We start from the raw sequence: 25,610 nt of genomic DNA, 5'->3' as shown, positions 1-25,610 counted from the left end.
CACACACACACACACACACACACACACACACACACACACACACACACCCCACCCCTACACACAAGAGGACTGAATAGAAAAATAACTGGAGGGGAGCTCTGGGAGGGAAAGGAACTGTCACCTCAGTGATCTCAGCAAGACCTCAGTTCAAACCCAGCCTTAGTCACTTATTGGGTATGTGACCCTGGGCAAGTCACTTAACGTCTTGTCTACCTCAACTTCTTTATCTGTAAAATGGAGATAATATAATAACAGCACCTACCTCCCAGGCTTGTTTTGAGGATAAAATAAAATACTTCTAAGTGCCTCACAAACTTTAACCTACCTTCAAGACTTGTTATGATGAGAGATAAAACTCTATGGAAATGAGAGATGATTGTTACAACTGTTACTAGTTCTTATTTCCTCAGTGTATCTTTTATAGGAAGGCTTTTACAGGAAGTCTTTTTCATTCCCTCTTATTTCTAGTGCCTTCCCTCCCTTTAATTATCTCCCATTTATCCTGTAGATATTTTACTTTGTATATATTTGTTCATGCCTTGTCTCCCCCATTAGATTATAAGCTCTTCGAGAACAGAGACTGTCTTTTGCTTCTTTTTGTATCTCCAGCACATATCACCTGCATGGCACATAGTAGGCACTTAATAAATGTATATTGATTGATTGATTGATTGATTGTAAGCTCCTTGAGGTAAGGGACTGTCTTTTGCTTCTTTTTGTATCTCCTTAGCACAGTGCCTGGCACATAGTTGGCACTTAATGAATGCTTATTGACTCAGTTTCCTATACCAACGAAATTGTTTGTTGGAGGGAATGATGGATTGGAGTGGGGCTTGATGAGAACAACAGGAAGATGGGGGTGGACTGGGGTATTGGAATGCTCCAGCTGTCCAATGCTCCCAAAGAACCTCTCTGGGTCCTGAGAAGGGAATAGTTCCTTTCTGGACCAGATTGGGCAGGCACTTGCATTTTGACTGAGGGGTGCTCTCTGCTAGCATGAGGCTGCATTCGGGGTAAAGGAAAAATTCCTTCCTCTTTTCTTGGCAAAGAGGTGAAGGGCTGCTTGTCCGAACTTCAGGCTGCTACTGTTTAGGAACCATAAGAGCTCATAGTTATAACGTGCTCTAAATCTTCTTATGTGCAGCGTTTCATTGGCAGCATAGGATGCACCTGGAATCCAATGACCTTGGGGGAAATCCTGGTTCCTTCACCTACTTACTACCTGTGTGACTTTGCACAAGATTGCTTATTCACTCTGGACTTCACTCTGGGCCTCAGTTTCCTTATCTGTAAAAATGAGAAAATTGGAGTAGATGTGCTGTAAAAGCCCTTTTAGTTCTGAATCTATAATCCTATGAATACTAAATTTTGGATCAGAGGACTTGGGTTTGAATCTCAGCCTTGCCACTTAATATGTATGAGACCTTGGGAAAATCATTCAATTTCTTTTGGCCTCAATCTCCTTATCAGCAAAATGAACTTAGTTGATCTCTAAAGGTCCAGCTCAAAGCCTGTGATCCTATGAATAACCCCATGGTGTAGGTAGTCCAAATATTATTATTCCCATTTTGCCAAGGAGAAAAATGAGGTCTAGGAAGAGACATAGAATACTGCTTGAGGTTACAATTAGTAGGAGGCTGAGCTGAGATTACCCCCCCAGGCCCTCTAGCTCTGAACCCTGGGTTTATCATTATCATTATTATTATTATTATTACTATTATTTTACTGTAGTGCTCTGTCTAATGCCAGGAAGAAGGCAGACAGAGGACTAGAGGAAGAACTGTTCCTCACTTCTCCTATTTTCCCACCCAGCTCTTTGACCGGCACCTTTGTGTGCGCCAGCTGAGATATTCTGGGATGATGGAGACCATACGAATTCGCCGGGCCGGCTACCCTATCCGCTACACCTTTGTGGAGTTTGTGGAGCGTTACCGCGTGCTTATGCCTGGAGTGAAGCCAGCTTACAAGCAGGTATAGCTGGGCATGCCGTGCAGCAGCCCCTAGACATTTGGGGGTTCTTTGCCCAGGGCATGAAGACTGGGCCAGGCCAGGCTCTGGACTTTCTGGGCAGCTGCTGCCAAAATGAGGCAGGGAAGGGAAAGAGTAAGGCTGAGACAGGGCCCAGGGATAGACATAGGGGCCCAAAGGCCAGTAGGAGGCCATTCAATTGAATTCACCAAATGTTATTTTGTGCCAGAGCCCTACACTCAGTCCTGGGAATACAAAGGTAGAAAACAACATAGCCCCTCACCTCAAGGAGTTTACAATCTAATGTGGGGAGGGGGTACAGCATATACGCTGATGGATAGGATAAAAGAGAGAGTGTGACAAGGGCAAAGGAGAAATCCAAAGTCCTCTGTGGAAAGTTGTTGAAGGAGTGAACCCTTTCAGCTGAGGAATCCAGGGAAGAGTTCTTGGAATCTATATCACTCAGGCTGGACCTGGGGAGAAGAGGAACATTTCATCAGGTAGAGAGATGAAGAGGTGGTGTGTCTAGGCCTGAGAGAAGGTCAGCACAAATGTCCAGATATACACAGTCAGAGAGGGCAGAGAGGGTCCGGAGAGGGTCCAGTTCAGCTGGAATATAGACTATGTGAAAGGGAGGAGCATGAGAGAAACCTGGATAGTAGGGTGGAGTCAAATTGCGGAAGGCTTTCAGCGACATGCTGATAATCAATCAGCAAGCATGAGCTTGTATATTAAGTATCTGCTCTGTGCCAGGCACCTGCTAAGTGCTAGGGATGTTTGAATACCACCCCAGTTGGGGAGCTCATCACCTATTTTCCTATCAAGGTAGCCCATTCTGTTGTGGGACAGTTCTCATCTAGTTTTAAATCCCAGGAATTGTTTGAGCTTTATAATTTCTGATTGTTGGGAAATTCTACCTTACCTAAAGCACTGGATTAACCATGTTACTTTCCTACTCAATGAAATCCAGTGGCTCCCCATCGCCTCCAGGAGCAAATACAAAATGCTCTGTTTGGCACTCAGAGCCTTTCATAACCTAGATCCCTCCTAACTTTCTAGTCTTCTTACACCTTGCTCCCCAACACATACTCTTCTATCCAGTGACTGGTCTCCTGGCTGTTCCACAAACAAGACACTCCATCTCTCAGCTCCAGGTATTTTCTCTGGCTGTCCCCCATGCCTGGAACCTCTCCCTCCTCTGCTCCAACTACTGGCCTCTCTGGCTTCCTTTAAGTCACAACTAAAATTTCATCTTTACTGGAAGCCTTTTCAAACCCCTCTTAATTCTAGTAGCTTCCCTCTGTTAATTATCTCCTAATCATCCTGTATTTAACTTCTCTGTACATGTTTGTTTGCATGTTGTCTCCCCCACTGGGTTGTTATTTCCATGAGCTCAGGAACTGTCTTTTGCCTCTTTATGTATCCCCAGCTCTTAGCACAGTGCCAGGCATGTCATAGGCACTTAATAAATGTTGATTGATTGATTGATATCATGTCACCTTCAGGATGAAAAATGAAGTGACAGGATTTTCTAGCTTGGAAATTGGGATTATAGGATCATAGATTTAGAGTCAAGAGAGACCTAAGAGGTCATCTAGGCCAAGCCTTTTATTGACTGAGGAGTGGATGAGCTTGGATTTGAACCCAGGTCAGGGGAGAAAGCTTAGAGTAGAGAAAAGATCCCTGGATCCACAGAGTCAGCACACCTGGCTTCTGGTCCTGGTTCTGTCCTTAATTTCCTAAGTGACCATGGATAACTCCTTCTCCCTTTCTGGGCCTCAGCTTTATCATCTTACAAAAAGAAGATTATGGTAAGACCTCTCTAGCCCATTTCTTGGTGCTATTGGGAAAAGGTGATGGCATTTAATAGCACTTTCAAGAGCTCTGAGAGCACTCAAGGGATCATGCATTATTTTTACTTTGGAGCAACTGAGCTAAGGTAGAAGATAAGGTTGGGCTCCTAGGGATAGGTCAGTCCTCTGGTAGCACAAGAGAACTTGTGCTTTTAGAGGTCAGGTAGTGGGTGGGAGACTGAGAGGCACTGGAAATGAACCATGACTGAATAGTAGATTACAGGCCAGGAGCCACCTACACTGAGCTTTGGAGGATGAGGGTATCCATAGGAAGAATGTACTCCTTCCCCATTAATATCTGTTGAAATCCCCCTGTTCCTTCAGGACCCAGCTTAGGGACCATGTAGATTGTCAGAGCTGGTAGGGACCTTAGAACACAGAATGTCAGAGTTGGAAAGGGACCTATTACATAGAATTTAAGAGACGGAAGGAAAGAAAAGTTAAAACATAGAATGCTAGAGATGAAAGGAACCTTAGACATAGAATATCAGGGGGGCACATAGAATGTTAGTGTCAGAAAGAGGCTTGGAACACAAAATGTCAGGTCTGGGAGGGCCCTGAGAACACAGAATGGCTTCATCAAGAACAAGTCAAACCAGACTAACTATTTCCTCTTTCAACACTCTTCCCTCTCCAGGAAGATCTTCGGGGAACCTGCCAACGCATTGCTGAGGTCGTACTAGGGAAACATGATGACTGGCAGATCGGCAAAACTAAGATCTTTCTGAAGGTGAAGTATATCCCTCTTGGGTTGATGGTGGTTGGGGAAGAGTGAAGGGTCAAGAGGTCACTTATTCTGGAGTGAGGGAAGAAATTCCACAAACAGTACCAGATTACTTTCGGTCTCCAAGCTCATCCTGTACTTTCTTTCTTTTACCATTTAATTCTTTTATTATTTATTTATTTATTTATTTTGAACATTCTTTCTTTTCAAATTTTGAGTTCCAGATGCTCACTCTACCTCCTACAGCCATCATTGAGAAGGCAAACAATATGCTATCAATTATATATGTGAAATCTCGCAGAACATATATCTATATTAGCCATATCACAAAACAAAGCAAAAAAAAAATAAAGTGAGAAAATTATACTTCACTTTGCAGTCAGAGTTCATCAGTTCTCTCTCTGGAGATGGAGAGTATTTTTCCTCATGAGTCCTTTGGAATTGTCTTAGACCGCTGTATTGATCAGAGCAGTCCCAAATGATAGTGCTCCTCTTGGCCCTGAAACTGTAACCAGGGCCCCTGCTCCCTTGTGACCGACCACAAGGGCTCCTCTCCTTCCTGTAACTGGAACCCAGAACTGCTTATTGGAAAGAGAGTAGCCAGTTAGCACCAGCTGCGCCCAGTGCCAGCAAAGGGTCTCTGTAATCTCTTTCTGACCAGTTGCCTGACTCCCTTACTGTATCTGGGCTGAGAGCTCCTGAAGCTGCTGCTGCTGCCTCCAAAGCCTACCACTGGCTGGTGCTTCCTTGCCCACCTCAGTGTTACAGATCTCTGCTGAGGATCTGCTTAGTTGTCTTAGGCTAGAAAAATGTTTCCCTCGGACCTTTCGTTGGCTCTGCTGCTCCAAAAGTTGAATTGAGGCATTATTTTAAAGTTGTTTGAAGGTCAATGTTGGAAGAGTTCAGTTGGGTCTTGGTCTAGACTCCTCCAACTTGGCTCTGCCTGGAACCATGGGCTCTAAGATGGATCTACCCTGCACTTTCCACCTTCCTTACCTTTGCTCTTACTGTTCCCCATGCCTAATATGCCTTCCCTCTCCCTCTTGACCTGTTCATTTTTTTCTACCTTCTCTATGAGGTTTTCTCTAATTCCTCTGTCCATAATAACTTTCCCTCTTGAAACTCAAATAGCAAATTTTGTTTATTCCTCTCTGATGTACTTATCACTTAAGGTTGTGTATTATCTATGTTGATGACTTATCCTCTATTAGATTGTAAGTTGTTTGATGGCAGAAACCCTATCTTACTTAAATGGAATGGTTTAGGATGACACTAGAGTTTCATGCTTGGGTGACTGGGAGGATGACGGAGCCTTCAACAGCAGTAGGGGTGTCGGAAGGAGGGAAAGTATAGGGGTTGCCATCACCACAATTTTTTCACTCTCACAGGCTCTAAGGCCTTGAGGATCCCTTTCTACCCCTTGCTGGGAGCAGAGCTCTCAAATAATTGTCCAGACAGCTGAGTCCCTCTTCCTCTGTCCTTTCTACACTCATCCATCCCAGTACATTCTGTCAAACTAGTCCTCTACACACCTCAAAATGAATTCAGTGGAGGTGGGCTAGAAATATGGCAATGATTGCCGTTTTTTTTTATCATTTGGTCAGCTATACCTGTTTATATACCTAGTACTCCCTCCCTGCCTATAATAGGCCCTTTGTAGTGTTTTTCCCCTTGGCATTCAAGGCCTTTGTCATGTGGCTATAATAAATCTACCCTTTCTTGTGCCATTTAAAAGAGAAACAGAGAAAGAGAGTTAAAGTTAGAGAAAGAGAGAGAGGAAGGATAGATTATTAAGCATTTACTATGTGCCAGGCACTGCACTAATTGTTGGCAACACTAATACAAGCAAGCAAAACTGCCCCTGTCTTCAAGAAGCTTACATTGTAATTGGTGAAGACAAGACTTAAAGAGAAGCTGCAAAGGGAGGAGGGAGGAAAGCAGACTTTCAGGGACAGGCTGTTGGTGATGAAGAGGACAAGAAGTTAGGTGAGGGGAGCCCTTCCTGAAGAGGAGCATGCCTCTGGGTCCCTCCTGAAATAGTCTTCTGTGGTCTGGTGGACTTGGATCCTGCCCAGTTGTGAGCTCACTGTCTTTTGTGAAATCTTAGCCATCTTTCAAGGCTGAGCTCTGATGCCACCTTGTCCAGGAAACCTGCCCTGATGTTACCCAACTGGACATATTCTTTCCCTTCTCAGAACCCCCCAGGGCACTAAGTACCTCCCCTGAGGTTGTGATTAGGTTTTGCTTTAGCTGATGGTATGTCTCTTATCTCCCCTACTAGGTGATAAGCTTCTTTGAGGGTGGGGACTGAGTCTTATTATTTTTTAAGGAAACCTTTAGCCTTGACCCTTTTTATTTTAAAAGGCACAAAAGGTTAGAAAAAAACATAGCAAAGGTACAGTTTCACCCAGCACTACCAAGCACTACATTAGTTATCCAAGCACCTAGGGAGGAGCAGGAGAAAGCGGGGAGCAGTCAGACAGGGAAGAGGAGGGGCAGGGAGATGCCTAATTCAGTGATCAGACATGCACAGTATTCTAGAATGATTGTGGTCATTTCAGAGAAGATAAAGTATAGAAGGAAAGGTGACCAAATACTGTGTGTCTGAACACAGAAAGGGTGAAAAATAAAATACATTTTTAAAAATCCTGCTTTATGTACAGAACAAAATATAGTGGGTATCCCTTAGAACACTGAGTAGGTCCAGCCTAGCATAGAGGGTGAGCATAAAGTTGTTCATAATGTCCATGAAATAGTCCAAATCTTATGGCAGCGAACTCTCACATAAGTGCATAGTATTACATAACACAATACCATCCTTGGATTGAAAACTGATCAAAATTTTGCCTATTTTCTGAAACAATTGTTCATATACACATCCCCACACATTACCATTTTTTATTTTTATTTTTTCTTTTTAGGCAATTGGGGTTAAGTGACTTGCCCGGGGTCACACCGCTAGTAAATGTCAAGTGTTTGAGCTGAGGCCAGACTCAGGTCCTCCTGACTTCAGAGCCGGTGCTCTATCCACTGCACCACCTAGCTGCCCCTCACATTACCATTTTTTAAAAGCTCTGAGGTTATTTAGAGTTGTTTGGACCTCAAGACACCGCCAGCAAAACTGTCTTCCCCCGTCCCCAGGCCCAGCTCTGACATCCCCTGTTCCAAGGCCCCTCCCACCTCTGACATTCTATGTTCTAAGGTCCTTTCCCCTTCTACCATTCCATGCTTTAAAGTCCTTGCCAGCTCTGGCATCCCGTGTTCTAAGGTCCCTTCCACCTCTAACAGTCTATGCTCATTTTCTAAGGTCTCTTTCTGATCTGAGAGGCTATGTTCTAACAACCTTTGGCCATTGATTCAGTCAACGAGTCTGTAACTAGGGTGTCGGTACTAACCATTAACTAACCACTCCTTTCTGTTCTGTGAGTAGAGGAGATGGAGTTCCTTAGTGGTCCTCTGCAAGTCCGGGCTATGCTTGAACACACTCAGCTCAGCCCTTTTCCCCCAATCAGCCTTACCCACGTGTCCCTGCACATTTCTCAGTGATGTTGTGATGTCCCTTTTAGCCCCACTGACCGGGCAGGTGTTATCTGGCTCGGCCAGCTGCCCAAACAGGAAATGAGGAACTGGAGAGGTCACGGAGGGGAAGACCAGGGCCAGTGTGACAGGAAGCATGGAAGGTCACTCACGTGCGTGCAGAGAAGCCTGCTTTCACAACAATGCACCCACACGTGGTAAAGGGCAGCGTGTGTGGAAAAGGGGCCAAGGGAAGCCCGGGTTCAGGTCCTGCTCTGACACTCCCTAGATCATATGATCTGAGGCAAGTTGGTTTCCTTATCTGAGCCTGAGTTTCATCATCTGTAAAAATGGGACTAACGATACTTGCACTAGCCACCTTACAGAGTTATTTTGGGAAATGTGCAATGTAAATGATAGAAATAATAATGATTGTTATTATTGTAAATGATCATAACAAACCTCGAAGCACTATGCAAATCTGTCATTATTATTGCTTATGAAAATGACAGATTTTATGTAGTTTTTTGAGGTTTGTTATGATCTTTTATAACAGAAATAATAATAATAGTTACTGTGAAATAAAACTTGTCTAGGACACAAAGAGGTGGGGAGAATGGAAAAGAAGAATGGCCACATTCCTGTAGGACCGTGCCAGTGAGTTATGTGACAATTTGGTCCTGGCCCAGCTCTTGAAGTGATTTCTGGCTGCCATAGGGAACCTATGCCTCTGGGAGAAGTTTGACTTTACAAGGGGCTCACAACTATCCAATTTATTTATTTATTTTTGCTTTTTGGTGTGGCAATTGGGGTTAAGTGACTTGCTCAGGGTCACACAGCTAGTAAGTGTCAAGTGTCTGAGGCCAGATTTGAACTCAGGCCCTCCTGATTCCAGGGCCCGTGCTCTATTGATTACACCACCTAGCTGCCCCTACAACTATCCAATTTAAAAGGACCTTGTGAAGCATCTAGTATCAGACTAGGACTCAAATTGAAGATGCTAGCACGTCTTTGAGCAGACTTCTTTTTGAGGCTCTATCTCCCTCTTTCATAGAATGGGCTAATAATCCTTGTCCTGCTTCCTCTCTGGATTTTGGGGATGATCCAAGCTGAAAAACACAGTGTCCCATGATAAGGTTATGTTATCCCTTTGGGTTCCCAAGGAAAGGCAAGGTTGGATTGGCCCCAGGAGATTAGGCTTCCTATCTCTGGCAGGAGATTGGGATTGGAGAGAGAGCCAAGCTCCTGGAGGCTCATAAAGACACCAAGCTACAAGGGCCCTCAGAACACAGAATGTTAGAGCTGCGAGGGACCTTAGAACACAGAATGTCAGAACTGGGAGGGACCTTAGAACACAGAATGTCAGAGCTGGGAGGGGTCTTAGAACACAGAATGTCAGAGCTGGGAGGGGCCTTAGAACACAGAATGTCAGAGCTAGAAGGGGCCTTAGAACACAGGATGTCAGAGCTGGGAGGGACCTTAGAGCATAGAATATTAGAGCTGAAAGAGACCTTAGAAAATAGAATGTTGTGGTTGAAAGAATGGAATGTCAGACCTGGAAGGGACCTTAGAGCTTAGAATTTCAGAGTTGTAAGGAATCTTAGAACACAGTATGTTGGAGCAGGAAGGGACTTTAGATCATAGACTACAGAATATTAGTACTGGGAGAGTCTTTAGAACATAGAATGTTAGAGCTGGAGGAGACTTTGGGAAACAGAATGTTTAAAAAATTGAGATGGGAGATGATGAATTTAGGCGCAACACCCAGGAGTCCGGTTTGTTTGTAATGAATGTGAAAAAGAATAACGGGAATTAAGTCTAGGAAGGTAAGTTTTATCCAAACTATGAAAGAAGAGATTTTATTTTTAACTTTGATCCCATCTAGGAATTTAGGAAACTCACTCAACAACCCAAGCCAATGTTAGTAACTCTCCTTGCAATCACATAGTTCAAAAAAGTCAATGAAAAAAAAAGTTATATTGGCAGTTGGTTGAAAACAAAATTGAATTCATGGCAAATCAAGATATCCTCCAATGAACAGCTTTTTCTGCTGGGAGATTTTTTAGTCTCAGTCTTCTAGAACCATATACTAAGAGATGTCAGCTCAATGGATAAAGTTCTGGGTCTGGAGTCAGAAAGAACTGAGTTCAAATGTGGTCTCAGACACTTACTAGCTGTGTGACCTTGGGTAAGGCACTTAACCTCTGTTTGCCTCAGTTCTTTCACTGTAAAATGGGGATAATAATAGCACATACTTCCCAGGGTTGCTGTGAGACTCAAATAAAATAATATGGAATAAGTACTTAGCACAAGTCACAGTCACCCCTGTGTTCTCCACATCTCCCAGTAGGGAGTGTCATTGTCCCCCCTGTCTCAGCTCTGGCTGTCCTGAGCCCCAGGAACCAGGAGCTCTCTGCCAGGCAAAATCCTCCTCTGTTCCAGGCCCTGCTTTTCCTCTCCTTAGCATACTCCTAGTCTTGGCAGGATACACAGTTTTCTTGTCATCAAAACTCCGTTGAGGTGTCATACAAGGAAACCGACCTTCTGAATGTACTGCTTTGTATCTTCTTTCCTACGGACCTCTGATCCCACAGAAATTTGCCCAGGGATTGGGCATCCCACAACCCTCCTCCTCTTAAACCCAATCACCAGTCTCAGTCCCCATCACAAACTTCAGACAAAGTGACTCCAAAGTCTGATATCTTCAGGCAACCAGAACACTGTGTCCCATCTGAGTCCAGTCCCCCACTAGTTTAGGAACTTGACAGCACCCCAATTCCCCCCCCAATTAGAAATTCTTAATAATTGTATTTTATTTTTGTATTAACAAACATTTGTTTCCTCTCCCTACCACTTGCCCTCATTCAAAATAGAAAGGCAAACTCCTGTAACAAATATACATAGTCGAGCAAAGAAAATTATGGTATATCAATGTGATGAAATACCATTGAGTTATAAGAAATGATGAAGGGGATGATTGCAGAGAAATCTGGGAAGACTTGTATGAAGTGACACAGAGTGGAATGAGCAGAACCAGGAAAACAGTTGATACCATAATGACAACCTTATCTCTAAGGAGAGATATGGCTTTGCCCTTTGGAGCTTGGAATCTGTGATGTAGCAGAAAGAAGGTTAGGAAAAGGCTTCTTGGACGCTCACAGATGCCTCAGGGCTTAGAACTCCCTTTCCACCGGATGATTGATGGTGGGTTTTCTCCCCAGGATCACCATGACATGCTCCTTGAAATTGAGAGGGACAAAGCGATCACCGACCGAGTCATCCTTCTTCAGAAAGTCATTCGGGGATTTAAAGACAGGTATTTGGGAGCTGTTCACATCCACATACAAACATATACATATATTCCAGCCTACACATAAATATACACATATAGATGGACAGGTAGACACATACATGTATGTGTACACACTAATTTGCTATCATGTACATAATCAAGCTCCTACTATGTCACAGACACTGCATTAGGCATTGAATCTATACGCACACCATGTTGGCATGCATATGCATGAATAATTAACCCATGGACATGAATTTGCACAATAATGAACCTACATCCGGTAGGTTGATAAATGAAGCTCCCATATATGCTTACAAGCAGTTTTGTACTTGCACATAGATGAATTCACACCAAGTCATAATTCACATACATGTACATTCACAGAATCACACAATACTGGACGCATATATGTGCACATTGGCATATGTATGTGCTCACATCAGAAACACAGACACACAATAAATATCTTCATCATACTCCCCATGCATGTAATATATGTATCCCACCCCACCGTCATCTTTGAGAAGAAAAGACAGTGTTTTGAATTCACAAGATTAAGAGGAAGCAGACATTGTCCATTCACTCTGCCCAGGGCATGGGAATGGGGAAAGCCAGCATTTCTGCCCAGGCCAGCCAATGGAGTCAGGATATTTGGGCTCTAGTCCCGGACTGTGCTAATATTTAACTGTCCAGATGACCTCAACCAAGGTTCTTCCATTGCTTGGGCTTCAATGTCTGCCTGTGTGAAAGGGATAAAATAACCCCTCGCCTGCCTCCCTCCCTCAGTTATTTGCAGATCTAATGAGAGACTAAGGTAGAGGAGCTTTACAGGTATTGAGTATTATGGTGGAAAGAGCCCTAGCCTACCCTGTGTCAGGAGAAGTGAATCCAAATCCCAATGGTGCTCCTGAGCCACTGTGTGACCCTGGGCAAGTCACTTCCTCCTCTATAAAATGAGGATGATGACCCCTAAATTACCTAACTCCCACAGTCTTGTGAGTAAAGCTCTTTTTAATTTGTAAAGTGCTTTGTTGGCATCCTCAGAGGATGCTGATGCTGATGCTGATGGTTTTAAGGTCCAACTACCTGAGGCTGAAGAATGCTGCAACACTTATTCAGAGTCACTGGCGGGGCCACAACTGCAGGAGGAACTATGGGGCGGTAAGTTCACCTCACACGGGGGACGCCTTGAAACCCCTCGGTTAATCTCCACCAAGCCATTTTCCAAGACAAATGGACAAAGTGGGCCGTTTCCAGAAGAAAGCAAGCTTGGCTAAGTGGTATGGTCACAAGGACACTAATTCTAGAGCCGAGGGGCTTTGGTTCAAATCCTGCCTCTGACACATTCTTCATGTGACCTTGGGCATGTCACAACCTCCCTGGGCCTCAGTTTCCTCATCAGGATCTATGGCACTATGATTTGTGTACAAGGAACCCAGAATGCCCGCCTTTTTTTAATTGTTTGATTTCTCATAAAAGGACGGTAAAATGAACTGATTCCCCAGCCTAGGAGTCAGGGGAAGCACCAAACATGTTCTCACTTTGGTTCTCAGTTCCCTCCTCTGCAAAATGAAGGGGTTGGATTAACTAAAAGATCCTTAAAGTCCCTGCAAGCCTAGAAGGATTTTCCCCCTAGTTATTTAGCAAGTATTTATCAAACACTTACTATGGTTGAGGGGAGGGCATAAAAAATAAATTTTCTTTTTAGAATTTTTTGAGAATTGTATGATACCCCTTTGGAGGTAATTAGATACGCTTTAGAGAAACTATTATGGAGACTGTTGTTTTGTTAATTAGGCAGAGGTTTATTAGTTAACCACTATGAACTGGGCACTGTGGGGAGTAAGCCCTTGGTCTGAAGGGGCAGACGCAGCCCCTGCCCCTCAGAGAGTAGCCATGGTCCTCACCTTCAGGGACCACCTAATCTGAAAAGGAGTCTCAGTCTTTACTTTTCTGGTCTGAGGAGACACTGTCCCTGCTCTCAGGGACCCCCTGCCAGAAGGTGAGGCGTTGACCCTGCCCTTGGGGAGCATACAGTTTGAAGAGAGATGTGGGCTCTGCCCGTAGGAGTCCCTTGTTTGAGGCTGGCCACAAGGCCCCTCCCGGTGAGGAGGGTGAGACAGACCCTGCCCTCCTAAGTATGAAGGGGGTGATGCAAAACAGACATGCTACTGAGCATTGGGATGGGGTATCTAGAGCCTCCAGAGAATTGCGCTGGGAGCTAGCTGGCCTGGAGGGGAGGTTGGTATGGCAAAGCTTCCCGGGGAAAGAGGCCCTGAAGGGTCACATCCCACTTTGGTTGCAGATGAGGATTGGTTTCCTGAGGCTCCAGGCCTTGTACCGGTCCAGGAAGCTCCACAAGCAGTACCGATTGGCCCGGCGGCGGATCATAGACTTTCAGGCCCGGTGTCGGGGCTACCTGGTACGAAGAGCCTTCCGACACCGGCTCTGGGCCGTCCTGACGGTGCAGGCCTATGCAAGGGGCATGATAGCCCGGAGACTCCACAGGCGCTTGAAGGCGGAGGTAAGTAGGGAATGGGCAAGCCTGAGCCCTGGCTCCCTCCCCCGCCCCCACTCCCGATGTGTGCATTGGCCTGGGGCAGCAGGGCGTTAGACCTTGGGCAGGTTACTTGGAGTTTAGACTCAGTTCTTAACATTCTCTGTTCTATCACTCCATGATCTGTGTTCTAAGGCCCTTCCGCCTCTAATAGTCCATGTCTGTGGTTCCTTCCAGCTCTGACATTTTGTCCTCTAAGACTCCTTCTAGCCCTGATAGTCTGTCATTCGGTGACTTGAATTTTTCCACATGTATGTACCGTCTGAGAATGCTTGAGGGCATGCAGAGACCCGGCAGCAGAGATGCCTTTAAGGTGCTCTAGAAACATGAACTAGGCTTTATATCCCAGCTCTAAAGATTCTATGGATTCTTTGAACTCCATGTTCTCCCCACCTCCCTCAAGGACCAAGGCAGGGCCAGGTCCATCCTCAGTACTGGTCAAGCCTCTGCCTCCTGTGAGCAAGAGGCACCTGTAATTACGGCCAATTAGTGACTAGCACCTAAAAGAAGGAAAACAGGCACTCAGAGTAAAGAGGAAGGCATGCCCAGTCAAGCCAGCCAGAGCACAGAGCAGGGGTCACAGAGAAATTTGCCATAACCCCACCAAAGATTAGGGGAAGTGGGAAGGACGGCGCTCACAAGGTCAGGCAGGAAAAGCCCTGGAAAGGAGTAGCTAGACTCCCAGAGATGACAATTTGCCTTGTGCACCATTTTTTCCCAAGACATCACTCTCTCATAGCTTTGGTAGGCCAGTCCTGTAGTCTCTGGTATTAGCTTCACAGCATGGTTTCATACTCTTAGGAGCAAAAAAAAAAGGGGGAAGGAGATCAGCAAACTCAGACATGACCTCCTGAGTTGAACATTTATATGGGATGGCATTCTCTGGGCTCACCCACTTACTATGTGACCTCAAGAAGAAGTCACTTAAACAGAAACCTCAGTTTTTCAATCTGTCAAATGAGAACGAGAAGACAGGAATTTTGAAGTATCTAAAGCAGGAGCTCAACCTGTTTTGTGTCATGAACCCTTCTAACAGTTGGATAAAGTCAGGTATGGACCCCTTTTTACAATAATGATTTTATTTTTTTATCTTTTTTTTTTTTGGCTAGGCAATGGGGTTAAGTTACTTACCCAGGGTCACACAGCTAGTGTTATGCGTTTGAGGCCAAATTTGAACTCAGGTCCTCCTGCTTCCAGGGCCAGTGCTCTATCCACTGTGCCACCTAGCTGCCCCTCGACAATAATGGTTTTAAATGAATAAAATAAAATTCACAGGATTATAAAGGAAAGCAATTATATAGAAATATATATATGTATATACACACACACACTTTAAGATTCATAGACCCCAGGTTAAGAATTTCAGATCTTATAAATAGCCAAATTCTGGCTCCAATGACAATTGTATATACGTGTAATTGAAGGTAATGTGGTATACTGGAAAGGACATTGTATTTGGAGTCAGAGAACCTGGGTTCAAATCCTGAATCAGTTACTTGCTACCTGTGTGACCCCAGGCAGATCACTTTAACCTTTTTGGGTGGGCCTCAGTTTTCCCAGCTTTAAAGTGAGAAAGTTGGACCAGATGAGCTGTAAGGTCCCTTCCAACCCTGAACTCCTGTGATCCCAGGCCTTCTGAGAACACCGTTTCCCTCTATCTGCTCTGTTTTAAAATCTCTTTCTTCTTCCCTCCCAGTATCTTCGCCGTTTGGAAGCTGAGAAATTGAGACTGGCAGAGGAGGAGAAACTGAAAAAAGAGATGAGTGCAAAGAAGGCAAAGGAGGAGGCAGAGAAGAAGCATCAGGTAAGCGAAGAGGCAAGGCCCAGGATCCAAGGGCAGAGGCGCCCCAGGCCTCCTCTCTCCTCTCTGCTCTGGGACTTTACTGAGGTTTTCCAGGAATGGTGTTCTCAGGCACCAAGAGGGTCCACCCAAAGAGGAGTGGCCTGGTAGGTTGGTGAGGGACACCGTATGGGTGGATCCATTAGCAGAAAATAGACCAAAGTAGAATCAGGTAGCAGCTGGATGGCACAGTGGATAGAGTGCCAGGCCTGGAGTCAGGAAGACTCACCTTCCTGAGTTCAATCTGACCTCGGAAACTTACTAACTGTGTAATCCTGGGCAAGTCACTTAGACCTGTGTGCCTCAGTTTCCTCAACTGTAAATTGAGCTGGAGAAGGAAATGGCAAACCACTCCAGTATCTTTGCCAAGAAAACCCCAGATGGGGTCACGAAGGGTCGGACACAACTGAAACAACTCAGCAACAACAACAACAACAAAATCAGGTAGGTGGGTTCGGAATCAGGGAGTTCTGGCAGCAAATGGCAGGTTTCCAATCCCAGGAAGGGCTCTAGACCCTGTAGGACTGACACAAGCAAGGAAGGGCCCCAACAGGAAAGGCCTCCAGTTCCTTTGGAGTTCAGGGTAGGCTACAAAGGCAGAGACTTTGGCAGAGAATTGAAAATAAGGACCCAGTTCCAAGACTGGGACATAAATTTAGGGGTTGGTCATTGAGGAATGAGCTTCGCCAGTAGAACCAAGTACCATCCACTCAGAGCAAAAGCTGAATGCTAAGGCACCGAGCTCAGGAGTCGAGCATCCATATATCTCTTCTACCTGGGGATGGGTTGGTCCAAGGAGATGAAGTGGAGATGGAATGACCCCAGCTAGGGATCCTGGGAGGAAAAGTGTGGCAGGAAATTAGGCTTGTCATTACAGTTCTTCCTCTCCCTCTCCAAGGCAACCATAGCAGCTCCAGACCAGCGTGTGTTCTAGGAATACTTTAGCATAAAACAATAGCACATCTAGAGGTCACACTTTGATGCCCCTGGCCCCAGCCAAACAGAGATGGTCCTAAGACAGAGGGCACAGAAGAAAGCAGTCAGAAGATCTAGGTTTAAGCGCCACTGTGAAGACTTCCTAGTTTTGTGGTGGGCATATGATGGTGGACATATTTCACTTCTTTCTGGCTTCACTTTCCTCATTTGCAAAATGGAGGATAATAATGCCTGCTGCTGGAGAGGCAAGGTGTTATGAGGGATAGAGAGTCAGCCAGGAGTTTGGGGCGCCAACGGGGTTCATACTGCCAAGGGGTTACATACCAGTTGTGTGACCCAGGGCAAGTCATTTAATGTCCCTAGACAGCTGTCAGAGACTCTAAGCTACAGAGCAACTGCTGGTCTGGATTGGGAAAAAAAGCCTAGAGCATCATTACCCTAAAGCTGGAAGGGACCCCAGAGGGATCTAATTCAACCCCCTCATTTTACAGGTGGGGAAACTGCGGTCTAGGGAAGTTAAGTGACTTGCCAAGGGTCCCATAGACAGTGAGAATCCAAGGCAGAATTTGATTTCGGGTACTCTGATTTCAGAGCTAATGATCATTCCATGAAACCAAGCCTTTGCAGGAGTTTCCTCCAGTCAGGAGATCACAGATTTGGTTTAAAAATAATCATTTTCATCATTCTTGTCCTGCCTCTCTGTTGGGAGGAAAGTACTTTTTGTAAAAATTAGTGAGTCATGGAAACAGGAGCTAATATGTCCCAACCTAGCCATGATAAGGCTCTTGTGTGCTCTTGGGAAAGTCTGAGAATGGCTCTTTCCCTGTGTTATTTCTTAATAATATTTTATTTCTCCTCCACTTACATGTAAAAGATTTTTTTTTCTTTTTTGGTGAGGCAGTCAGGGTTAAGTGACTTGCCCAGGGTCACACAGCTAGTTAAGTGTCAAGTGTCTGAGGTCAGATTTGAATTCAGGTCCTCCTGACTCCAAGGCTGGAGCTCTTTGCACTGCGCCACCTAGCTGCCCCCTATAAAAAATTTTTTAAGATTCAAATTTTTTTTTTAAGTTTTGAGTTCCAAATTCCATCCCTACTCTCCCCTCTCCCCAAGACAGTAAGCAATCTGATAGAGGTTACACATGTGAAATCATGTAAAACATTTCCATATTAGTCATTTTGTATAAGAGGACTAAGAAAGAAAGAAAAAAGAAGGAAGGAAGGAAAAATAGTGTGCTTCAGTCTGTATTCAGACAACATCAGTTCTTTCTATGGAGGTGGATAGCATTTTTCATCCTGAGTCCTTTGGGATTGTCTTAGATCATTGTGTTGTTAAGAATAGCCAAGGCCTTCACAGTTCTTCATCATACAATACTGTTACTGTGTACCATGTTCTCCTGGTTCTGCTCACTTTGTATTGCATCAGTTCATGTAAGTCTGTCCAGGTTTTTCTGAAATCATCCTGCTTGTCACTTCTTATAGCACAATAATATTCCATTACTATCATATGCCATAACTTGTTCAGTCATTCCCCAGTTGATAGGCATCCTCTCAATTTCTGATTCTTAGCCACCACAAAAAGAGCTGCTGTAAATATTTTTGTACAAGTAGATATTTTTCTCTTTTTAAAAAATCTCTTTGTCTTCCCCTGTATTATTAACCACGGTAACATATGAGACTTAGCATCTAATAATAATCATGGAAATAATAGGGAAGAGAAAAGCATTTATTAGGTCCTTACTATGTATAGTTAGCCACTGTGCTAAACACTTTACAGATATTATCTCATCTAATAGCTCACATTTCTGTACCACTTTGTGGATTACAACAACTCTCTGAGGTGGGTAGTAAAAGTGTTATTCTCATTTTACAAATGAGGAAACTGAGTATCAGAGACATTTAAATGACTTGTTGAGGATCACCTAGCTAGTCAGAACCATAACTTGAACATAGATGTTCTAAAGACCCACAGCAAATGGAATTTTCTGGCATTCAAAACATGAGCACTTAACAAAAGTCACAATCCAAGGGGTCTCTTGTATCTCAAATATGTTATACCCTAAGCAGTTGACTCTCTTGCTTGACCCTTCAGTTAAATTCAGTAAACATTTATTAAGCTCTTGCCATGTGAGGACACTATGTTGGGTGCTAGGGAAGATCCAGATCTTAGACAAGTCAGCAAGCCTTTATTAAGCACCCACTGAGTTCCAGGTTAAATCCTAGGAATAAAAAAGGCCATAAAACAAACAAATAAATAAATCAATACTTGCTTTCAAGAGGCTTCCAGTCTAAAGGGGGAAAAACATGCAAACAACTATGTACAAACAAGAGATATACAGGGTATTTTGGAGATAATCAATAGAGAGAGAAGGCGATAGAATTAAAGGAGAACAGGAAAGATTTGTAGAAGGCAGGATTTTAGCTGGAACTTGAAAGAAACTAGGGAAGGTGGGAGTCAAAGATAAGGAGGGGGAGCATTCCAGGCATGGGGGACAGTTGTCACAGAACTTACAGTCCAGCAGGGGGATAAGAAAGATATGAGCACAAATAACTACAGTGAAAATCTCTGTGATTAGCGCATTAAAAGAGAGGTAGTCTAGTCTAATGGGCAGAGTGCTTGGTCCACTAGTCAGGAAGACCTAGGTTCTAATTCCACTTCTGACACTTACTAACTGGGTGGACCCCAAGAGCAAGTCATTTAACCTCTCAATGTCTCAGACTATTCTCTAATACTAAATTACAGACAGACGGAATCTGGGTCAGTTTCCAAGCTATTTGAAATCACAGATTCTTCAGTATTTGACAGTGCATCATTATTTGATCATTTCAGTCTTGTCTGACTCTTCATTTTCTTTGCAAAGATACTGGTGTGGTTTGCCATTTCCTTCTCCAGTGGCAGACAGAGGTTAAGTGACTTGCCCAAGGTCACACAACTAGGAAGTCAGGTCTTCCTGACTCCAATCCCAACACTCTGTGCACTATGGCACCATCTAGCTGCTCCTGACAATGGATTAAAGCAGTGCTAATGAAGGACAACATGGAAAGATGACTGACTTTGGAGTAATTCTCTTGGCCCCAGCCAAAAAGAGGTGGCTCTGAGGCAGGGGCACGTTAGAAAACTGTCAGAAGACCTAGATTCTAGTCCCAGTGTGAAGACTTAGGGTTTGAAATCTGCCTGTGCTTTCTACTAGTTGTGTGACCTGAAGTCATTTAACTTTTTCTCATCTATAAACTGAGTCGGTTTGACTGTAAGGTGCCCTCCAGCTCTAAGCCTTGGATCTTATGATCCTAAGTGATTGCATCAAACAGTCAGTGATTATGCTATGTGAGATCATGGAATCTCCAAATCTCTGAGCTGGTAGAAGGCTTCATAAACCATCTGGTCCAAGCCATTCCTGAACAAGTATCCCCTCTGTGACATCACTGTCAAATGGCCAAACAGCCCCTGCTTGAAGACTTCCAAGCAGCCAGCTCCACCTTGGGATGGTTCTTATGGGAAATCATTCATTCTATAAAGTCAAAATTGGCCTTTTTGTCACTTTCATCATTTTTTTTAATCTTCTGGGGCCAAGGAGAACACCTGATAATCCTTAAGATACTTGAAGCTAGCTGTCACAGCCTCTTCCCCCCAAGTCTTCTGTTCTCCAGACTAAACACCCCCAGTTCCTCCAAGCACCATGTGGTGTGGTCTCAACTCTTTACCATCCAGTGTCCAGCACAGTGCCTGGCACAGAGTAGCTGCTCAGTAAATGCTTTTTGATCAGTTGATTGATTTTGATTGTCCTCCTCTGGACCTGCTCCAGTTTTTCATTACTCCTTCTAAAATGTGGCACCCAGATGGTATTTCAGACGGAATCTGACCAGGACTAGTTGGGGGCAGATATGGTAGCCCTGGCTTTGCCCTGTGATCCTTGTGTGACTTGTGATTGGTTGTGGACTGACTTTGTTCCATGACTGGAATGTTCTCCCTCCTCACGTCCACCTTCTGGTCTCCCTAGATTCCTTCAAGGTTCTGTTCAAATCCCATCTTCTGCAGGAGACCTTTCCAGGACACTCCTTGCTCTCCCTCTGCAATCCAGCTGCTGGTGGCTTTCTCTCTGACATCACCTCCCATTTACATTGTAATTTATCTTGTAGATACGTTGTCTCTTATTAGAATGTGAGCTCCTTGAAGGTGGAGCGTGTTGTTACCTTTCTTTGTATCTGTTAAGTTTATACAGTACCTGGCACGTGCAAGCACCTAATACGTGCTTTTGGACTGACTGGGTGGGCAGAGTTGATCAGCCATGATTACAGATAATGATGTCCTTCCATCTCCCTCCTGCCCATAGGTGCGCCTGGCTCAGCTGGCCCGGGAAGATGCTGAGAGGGAAGTAAAGGAGAAAGAAGAGGCCCGGAGGAAAAAGGAACTACTAGATAAGATGGAGAGAGCCCGAAATGAGCCTGTCAACGATTCTGACATGGTGGACAAAATGTTTGGCTTTCTGGGAACGACATCAACGCTGCCAGGCCAGGAGGGCCAGGCACCTACTGGTTTTGAGGTACTTCCTTGGGGAGGGGACAGACCCAGAGGGCATCTCCATGATATCTCCCCAGCTCCTATGTCTGGTAGGTGGGAAGGCCACAGTACTGGTCTGGGGAGCAGCAGGCTAACCGAGTTCCAGGCAGTCAAGTGATCAGAGCCAGAGTGCTCTGGCAGCAGGGGAAGGTCTACTGTGGATGAGTGGAAAGAGCTTTGAATTTGGAGAAAGAAGACTTGGGTTTGGATCCTTCTTTGGCCACTCCCTTAGCTGTGTAACTTTGAACAAGTTAGTTCCCCTCTCTGGGAATCAATTTCCTAATCTGTATGATGGAATTAGAATAGATTATTATTCAGGACCCCTCTTCCAGGTCTAATGTTCTATGCCCTTCTAGCTCTGACATTCTGTGTTTTTGTGTTCTAATATTCTATATTCTAAGGTCTCTTCCAGCTCCTACACTCTAAGGCTCTGGTATTCTGCTTTCTAAGGTCCCTTCTAGTTCTGACGTTCTATGTTCTTGTGTTCCAATATTCTATATTCTAAGATCTACTTCCTATATTCTATGCTCTAAGGTCCCTTGTAGTTCTGACATCCTGTGTTTTTAGGTCCCTCCTAGCTCTGACATTCTATATTGTTGTGTTTTAACATTCTATATTCTTTTTCTTTAATTTTTTTAACATTCTGTATTCTAAGGTTCCTTCTAGTTCCTACATTCTAAGGCCCCTTACAGCTCTGATCTTCTGTGTTCTAAGGTCCCTCCCAGCTCTGACATTCTCTGTTCTCTGTTCTAACATTCTTTGTTCTAAGGCCCCTTCCAGCTCTGACATTTTCTTTTCTTTTTTTCTTTTTTTTTTGGCAAGGCAGTTGGGGTTAAGTGACTTGCCCAGGGTCACACAGCTAGTAAGTGTCAAGTATCTGGTCTGAGGCCAGATTTGAACTCAGGTCCTCCTAACTCCAGGGCTGGTACTCTATCCACTGCACCACCTAGCTGCCTGACATTTCATATTCTAAAGTCCACCTTAGCCCCAACAATCTATCCTTCTATGGCCAGGCTTGACTTCTGCATGAGTCCTGGGCATGGAGACTCTTGGACCTCTTCTTCTCTCCCTCCCTACCCAACCAGACTCACAACCTCTGAAAACCAACCTGTCATTCCTTCCCCAGGACCTGGAGCGAGCCAAGAAGTTCATGGTGGAGGATGACCTGGATTCAGCCCTGCCCCTCCCAGATGAGGAGGAGGAGGATCTTTCCGAGTACAAGTTTGCCAAGTTTGCAGCCACCTACTTTCAGGGCACAACCACACATACCTACACCCGGAGGCCCCTCAAGCAGCCTTTGCTCTATCATGATGATGAAGGAGACCAGCTGGTGAGGCCACGAGAGAGTCAGAGGGCCAAGGGTGAGGGGAAGAGAGAGTTGTTTAAATTCAGGTTTAACTAGTAGGATGATGTGATGGAAGGAGCACTAGCTGTAGAGGCAAGAGACCTGGGTTTGAATTCTACCTCAGGTAGGTACATGCTGTGGGACAATTGACTGACCTCAATTTCCCCTTCCCTAGAATGAGGGGTTGAACTTGGTGGCCTCTAAAGCCCCTTTCATTTCCCATTCTTAAGTCTGGTGGCTACTGGAGTCCCTACTTTCCTTAAGCTATACCAGTTACACTTAGTAACTCTGAAGGCCATCTTGTCCCCACACGTGTAGACAAACAGAGCTGCCAGAAGACCAAGGTAAACATGTCTCCTAGATCAGTGTAGGCGCCTTAGAGCAAAGTGATGGGAACACAGGGGCAGAGGTCAAAAAAACTAATGTCAATCAGCCAAAAAATACATTAAGTGCTTACTACATGCCAAGCACTGTGCTAAGCTCAAGAATACAAAGAACAATAATAAAAACAAAACCCAAAACCCAGTGTTTGCCCTCAAGAATCTTACCATCTAAAAGAGGGGAAAACATGTAAACACCTGGGTCCATATAAGATGCATTTAGAATATACGAAGGTCATATCAAGGTCGGGGGATAGGAGCAGCTGGAGAGAAAGGGAAACGCCGCCTGCAGAAAAGGAGATTTGAGCTAAGTCTAGAAGGAAGCCATGGAAGGAAGCGAAGACATGGAGGAGAGTGGGGCAGGCATTTCAGGCATGAGGAATATGAAGTAGGTAATGCATGTAAAATCCTTCCAAAAACCTTACAGCACAAAATAGGGGTGATTTCATTGATATAAGGAGCTCCCAAGCTTGGAGTAGTTAAAGACCTGCCCACTTGACTAGGGTCACCCAGCCTGTAGGTGTCAAAGGCAGGATGTGAACCCAGGGTTTCCTAGATTTGAAGACAGTCCTCCATCCATTGTACCATACTGCCTCAGACTTGAGCAATGACAGTAGGAACAGCAGCAGTAGTAACGGTAGTAGTAGTAGTAGTAGCAGCAGCAGCAGCAGCTGCAGCAGTAGCAGTAATAGTAGTAGTTATGGTACTACAGTGGTGGTGGGTCCTGGTAATTTTATCCCCCTAGGGATAGTTTTAGGAAAAATATAAAAGGCAATACCCCAAATCTAATGGGCTGGTCATTATCCTCACCAGTAAGGCAGCTAAGTGACTCAGTGGAGAGAGCTCTGAGTCTGGAGACAGGAAGACCCGAGTTCAAATCTAGCCTCAGACTATTAGCTAGGTGATCCTCCACAAGTCACCTTTACCTCTGTCTGCCTTGCTTTCCTTAATTGTAAAATGGGAAGTTGTAAAGGATCAAATGAGATATTTGTAAAGTGCGTAGCACAGTATGTGGCACGGTTTTGTCACTGTTGAGCTGTTTCAGTGGTGTCAGTCTCTTCATGACCCCATTTAGGGTTTTCTTGGCAAAGATATTGGAGTGCTTTGCCATTTCCTTCTCTAGTTCATTTTACAGATGAGGAAACTGAGGCAAATAGGGTTAGGTGACTTATCTAGGGTCACACAGCTAGTAAGTGCCTGAGGCCAGATTTTAACTCAGGTCCTCCTGACTCCGGGTCTGGCGTTCTATCCGCTTCGGTACCTAGGTGCCCCATACAGCTTCTAATAGGTGCTTAACAAATGCTTGTTTCTGTCCTTCCTCCCTTGTCAGGACTGACCGCGTTATTCTATAGAGCTAGATAGAATATGCTGCAATATCATCAAACACCTAAATTCTGGTTCTGGCAATATGACCTGTGTGCTGTTGCTGAAGTCATTTTGTTATTATAAATTTTTATTTATTATTATAAAGTCATACCTATTCTCAGCCTCAGTGGCCCTGTTCCTGAAGATGGGAATAATAATCCCTTCCCTGCTTCCCTCAACAAAGTTTCTATGAAGAACACATCATAGACTGAGAGCTGGAAGGGACGGTAGAGGCCGTGAAGTCCCATTCTCTCGTTTTATAGATCAGGAAGCTGGAGTCATAGAGAAATTTAGTGACTTATCTAGAGCCAAACATAGCCGATACATGTCTGAGGTAGGATTTGAACACAGGATTTCCTGACTTTGGGCAGCGAGGACAGGTAAGTGGTGCAGTGGATAGAGTGCCAAGCTTGGAGTCAAGAAGACTCATCTTCCTAAGTTCAAATCTGGCTTCAGGCACTTACTAGCTGTATGATGCTGGGCAAGTCACTTAACTCTATTTGCCTCAGTTTCCTCATCTATAAAATGAGCTGGGGAAGGAAAAGGCAAACCGATCCAGTGTCTTTGCCAAGAAAAACCCAAATGGGATCACTAATAGTCAGACACAACTGAAAAACAACTGGCCACCATAGCTAGTAAGTGTCTTAGGTAGGATTTGAACACAGGATTTCCTATCTCTAAGTCAAGGGTGCTGTCCATTAGGCCACATTGCCTTAATCCCCCTACTAAGAGAAATTTGTAAATATAAAGCATTGTATAAATCTGAGGCTAAATCTTTGTTAGAGGAGTCGTCTTAATGCCAGGTTCATTTGCCTAAACAGGCAGCACTGGCGGTATGGATCACCATCCTTCGGTTTATGGGGGACCTTCCTGAGCCCAAGTACCACACCGCAATGAGTGACGGCAGTGAGAAGATCCCCGTGATGACCAAGATCTACGAGACCCTAGGGAAGAAGACGTACAAGAGGGAGCTGCAGGCCCTGCAGGGCGAGGGCGAGGTGAGGCAGATGCATCTGCCACAGAGTACATGGGGCAGCCCTCACTGCCACCTGCTTAACAAATCACTGCCTCGTCTTTGAAATGGCATTCATAATAACACTGGTCCTTTCTGACTCAAGGGGTTGTTGTGAGGACTCAATGAGATGTTTGAGAAAGACTGTAAGTTGCAAATCACTATGCAACTGTTATTTATTATTATTTCTTCAATACTTCAGTGACTCCTAATTTGTGCAAAGCCATACATTTGTAACAAAGGCCTATGTGTAACAGGGCCTATA

General features: G+C 44.6%; 1 protein-coding gene across 1 annotated transcript in view; it reads left to right on the top strand.

Annotated features, from left to right (window-relative positions):
• The window catches only part of MYO7A (myosin VIIA), a 150,777-nt gene that overhangs the window by 57,772 nt on the left and 67,395 nt on the right, over window positions 1-25,610 (top strand). The window contains exons 15-23 of the mRNA XM_027848154.1: window positions 1,813-1,971; window positions 4,459-4,551; window positions 11,283-11,377; window positions 12,433-12,517; window positions 13,662-13,880; window positions 15,610-15,717; window positions 21,017-21,226; window positions 22,370-22,573; window positions 25,155-25,331. Of these exons, the coding sequence (XP_027703955.1) occupies window positions 1,813-1,971; window positions 4,459-4,551; window positions 11,283-11,377; window positions 12,433-12,517; window positions 13,662-13,880; window positions 15,610-15,717; window positions 21,017-21,226; window positions 22,370-22,573; window positions 25,155-25,331 (1,350 nt within the window). The remainder of the gene's footprint in view (window positions 1-1,812; window positions 1,972-4,458; window positions 4,552-11,282; window positions 11,378-12,432; window positions 12,518-13,661; window positions 13,881-15,609; window positions 15,718-21,016; window positions 21,227-22,369; window positions 22,574-25,154; window positions 25,332-25,610) is intronic.

This window comes from Vombatus ursinus, unplaced genomic scaffold, assembly GCF_900497805.2.
Source record: "Vombatus ursinus unplaced genomic scaffold, bare-nosed wombat genome assembly UNPS02005659.1, whole genome shotgun sequence".
Lineage (NCBI taxonomy): Eukaryota > Metazoa > Chordata > Mammalia > Diprotodontia > Vombatidae > Vombatus > Vombatus ursinus.
The sequence above is the reverse complement of the archived record's forward strand: the minus strand, read 5'-3'. Positions and strand labels throughout refer to the sequence as shown.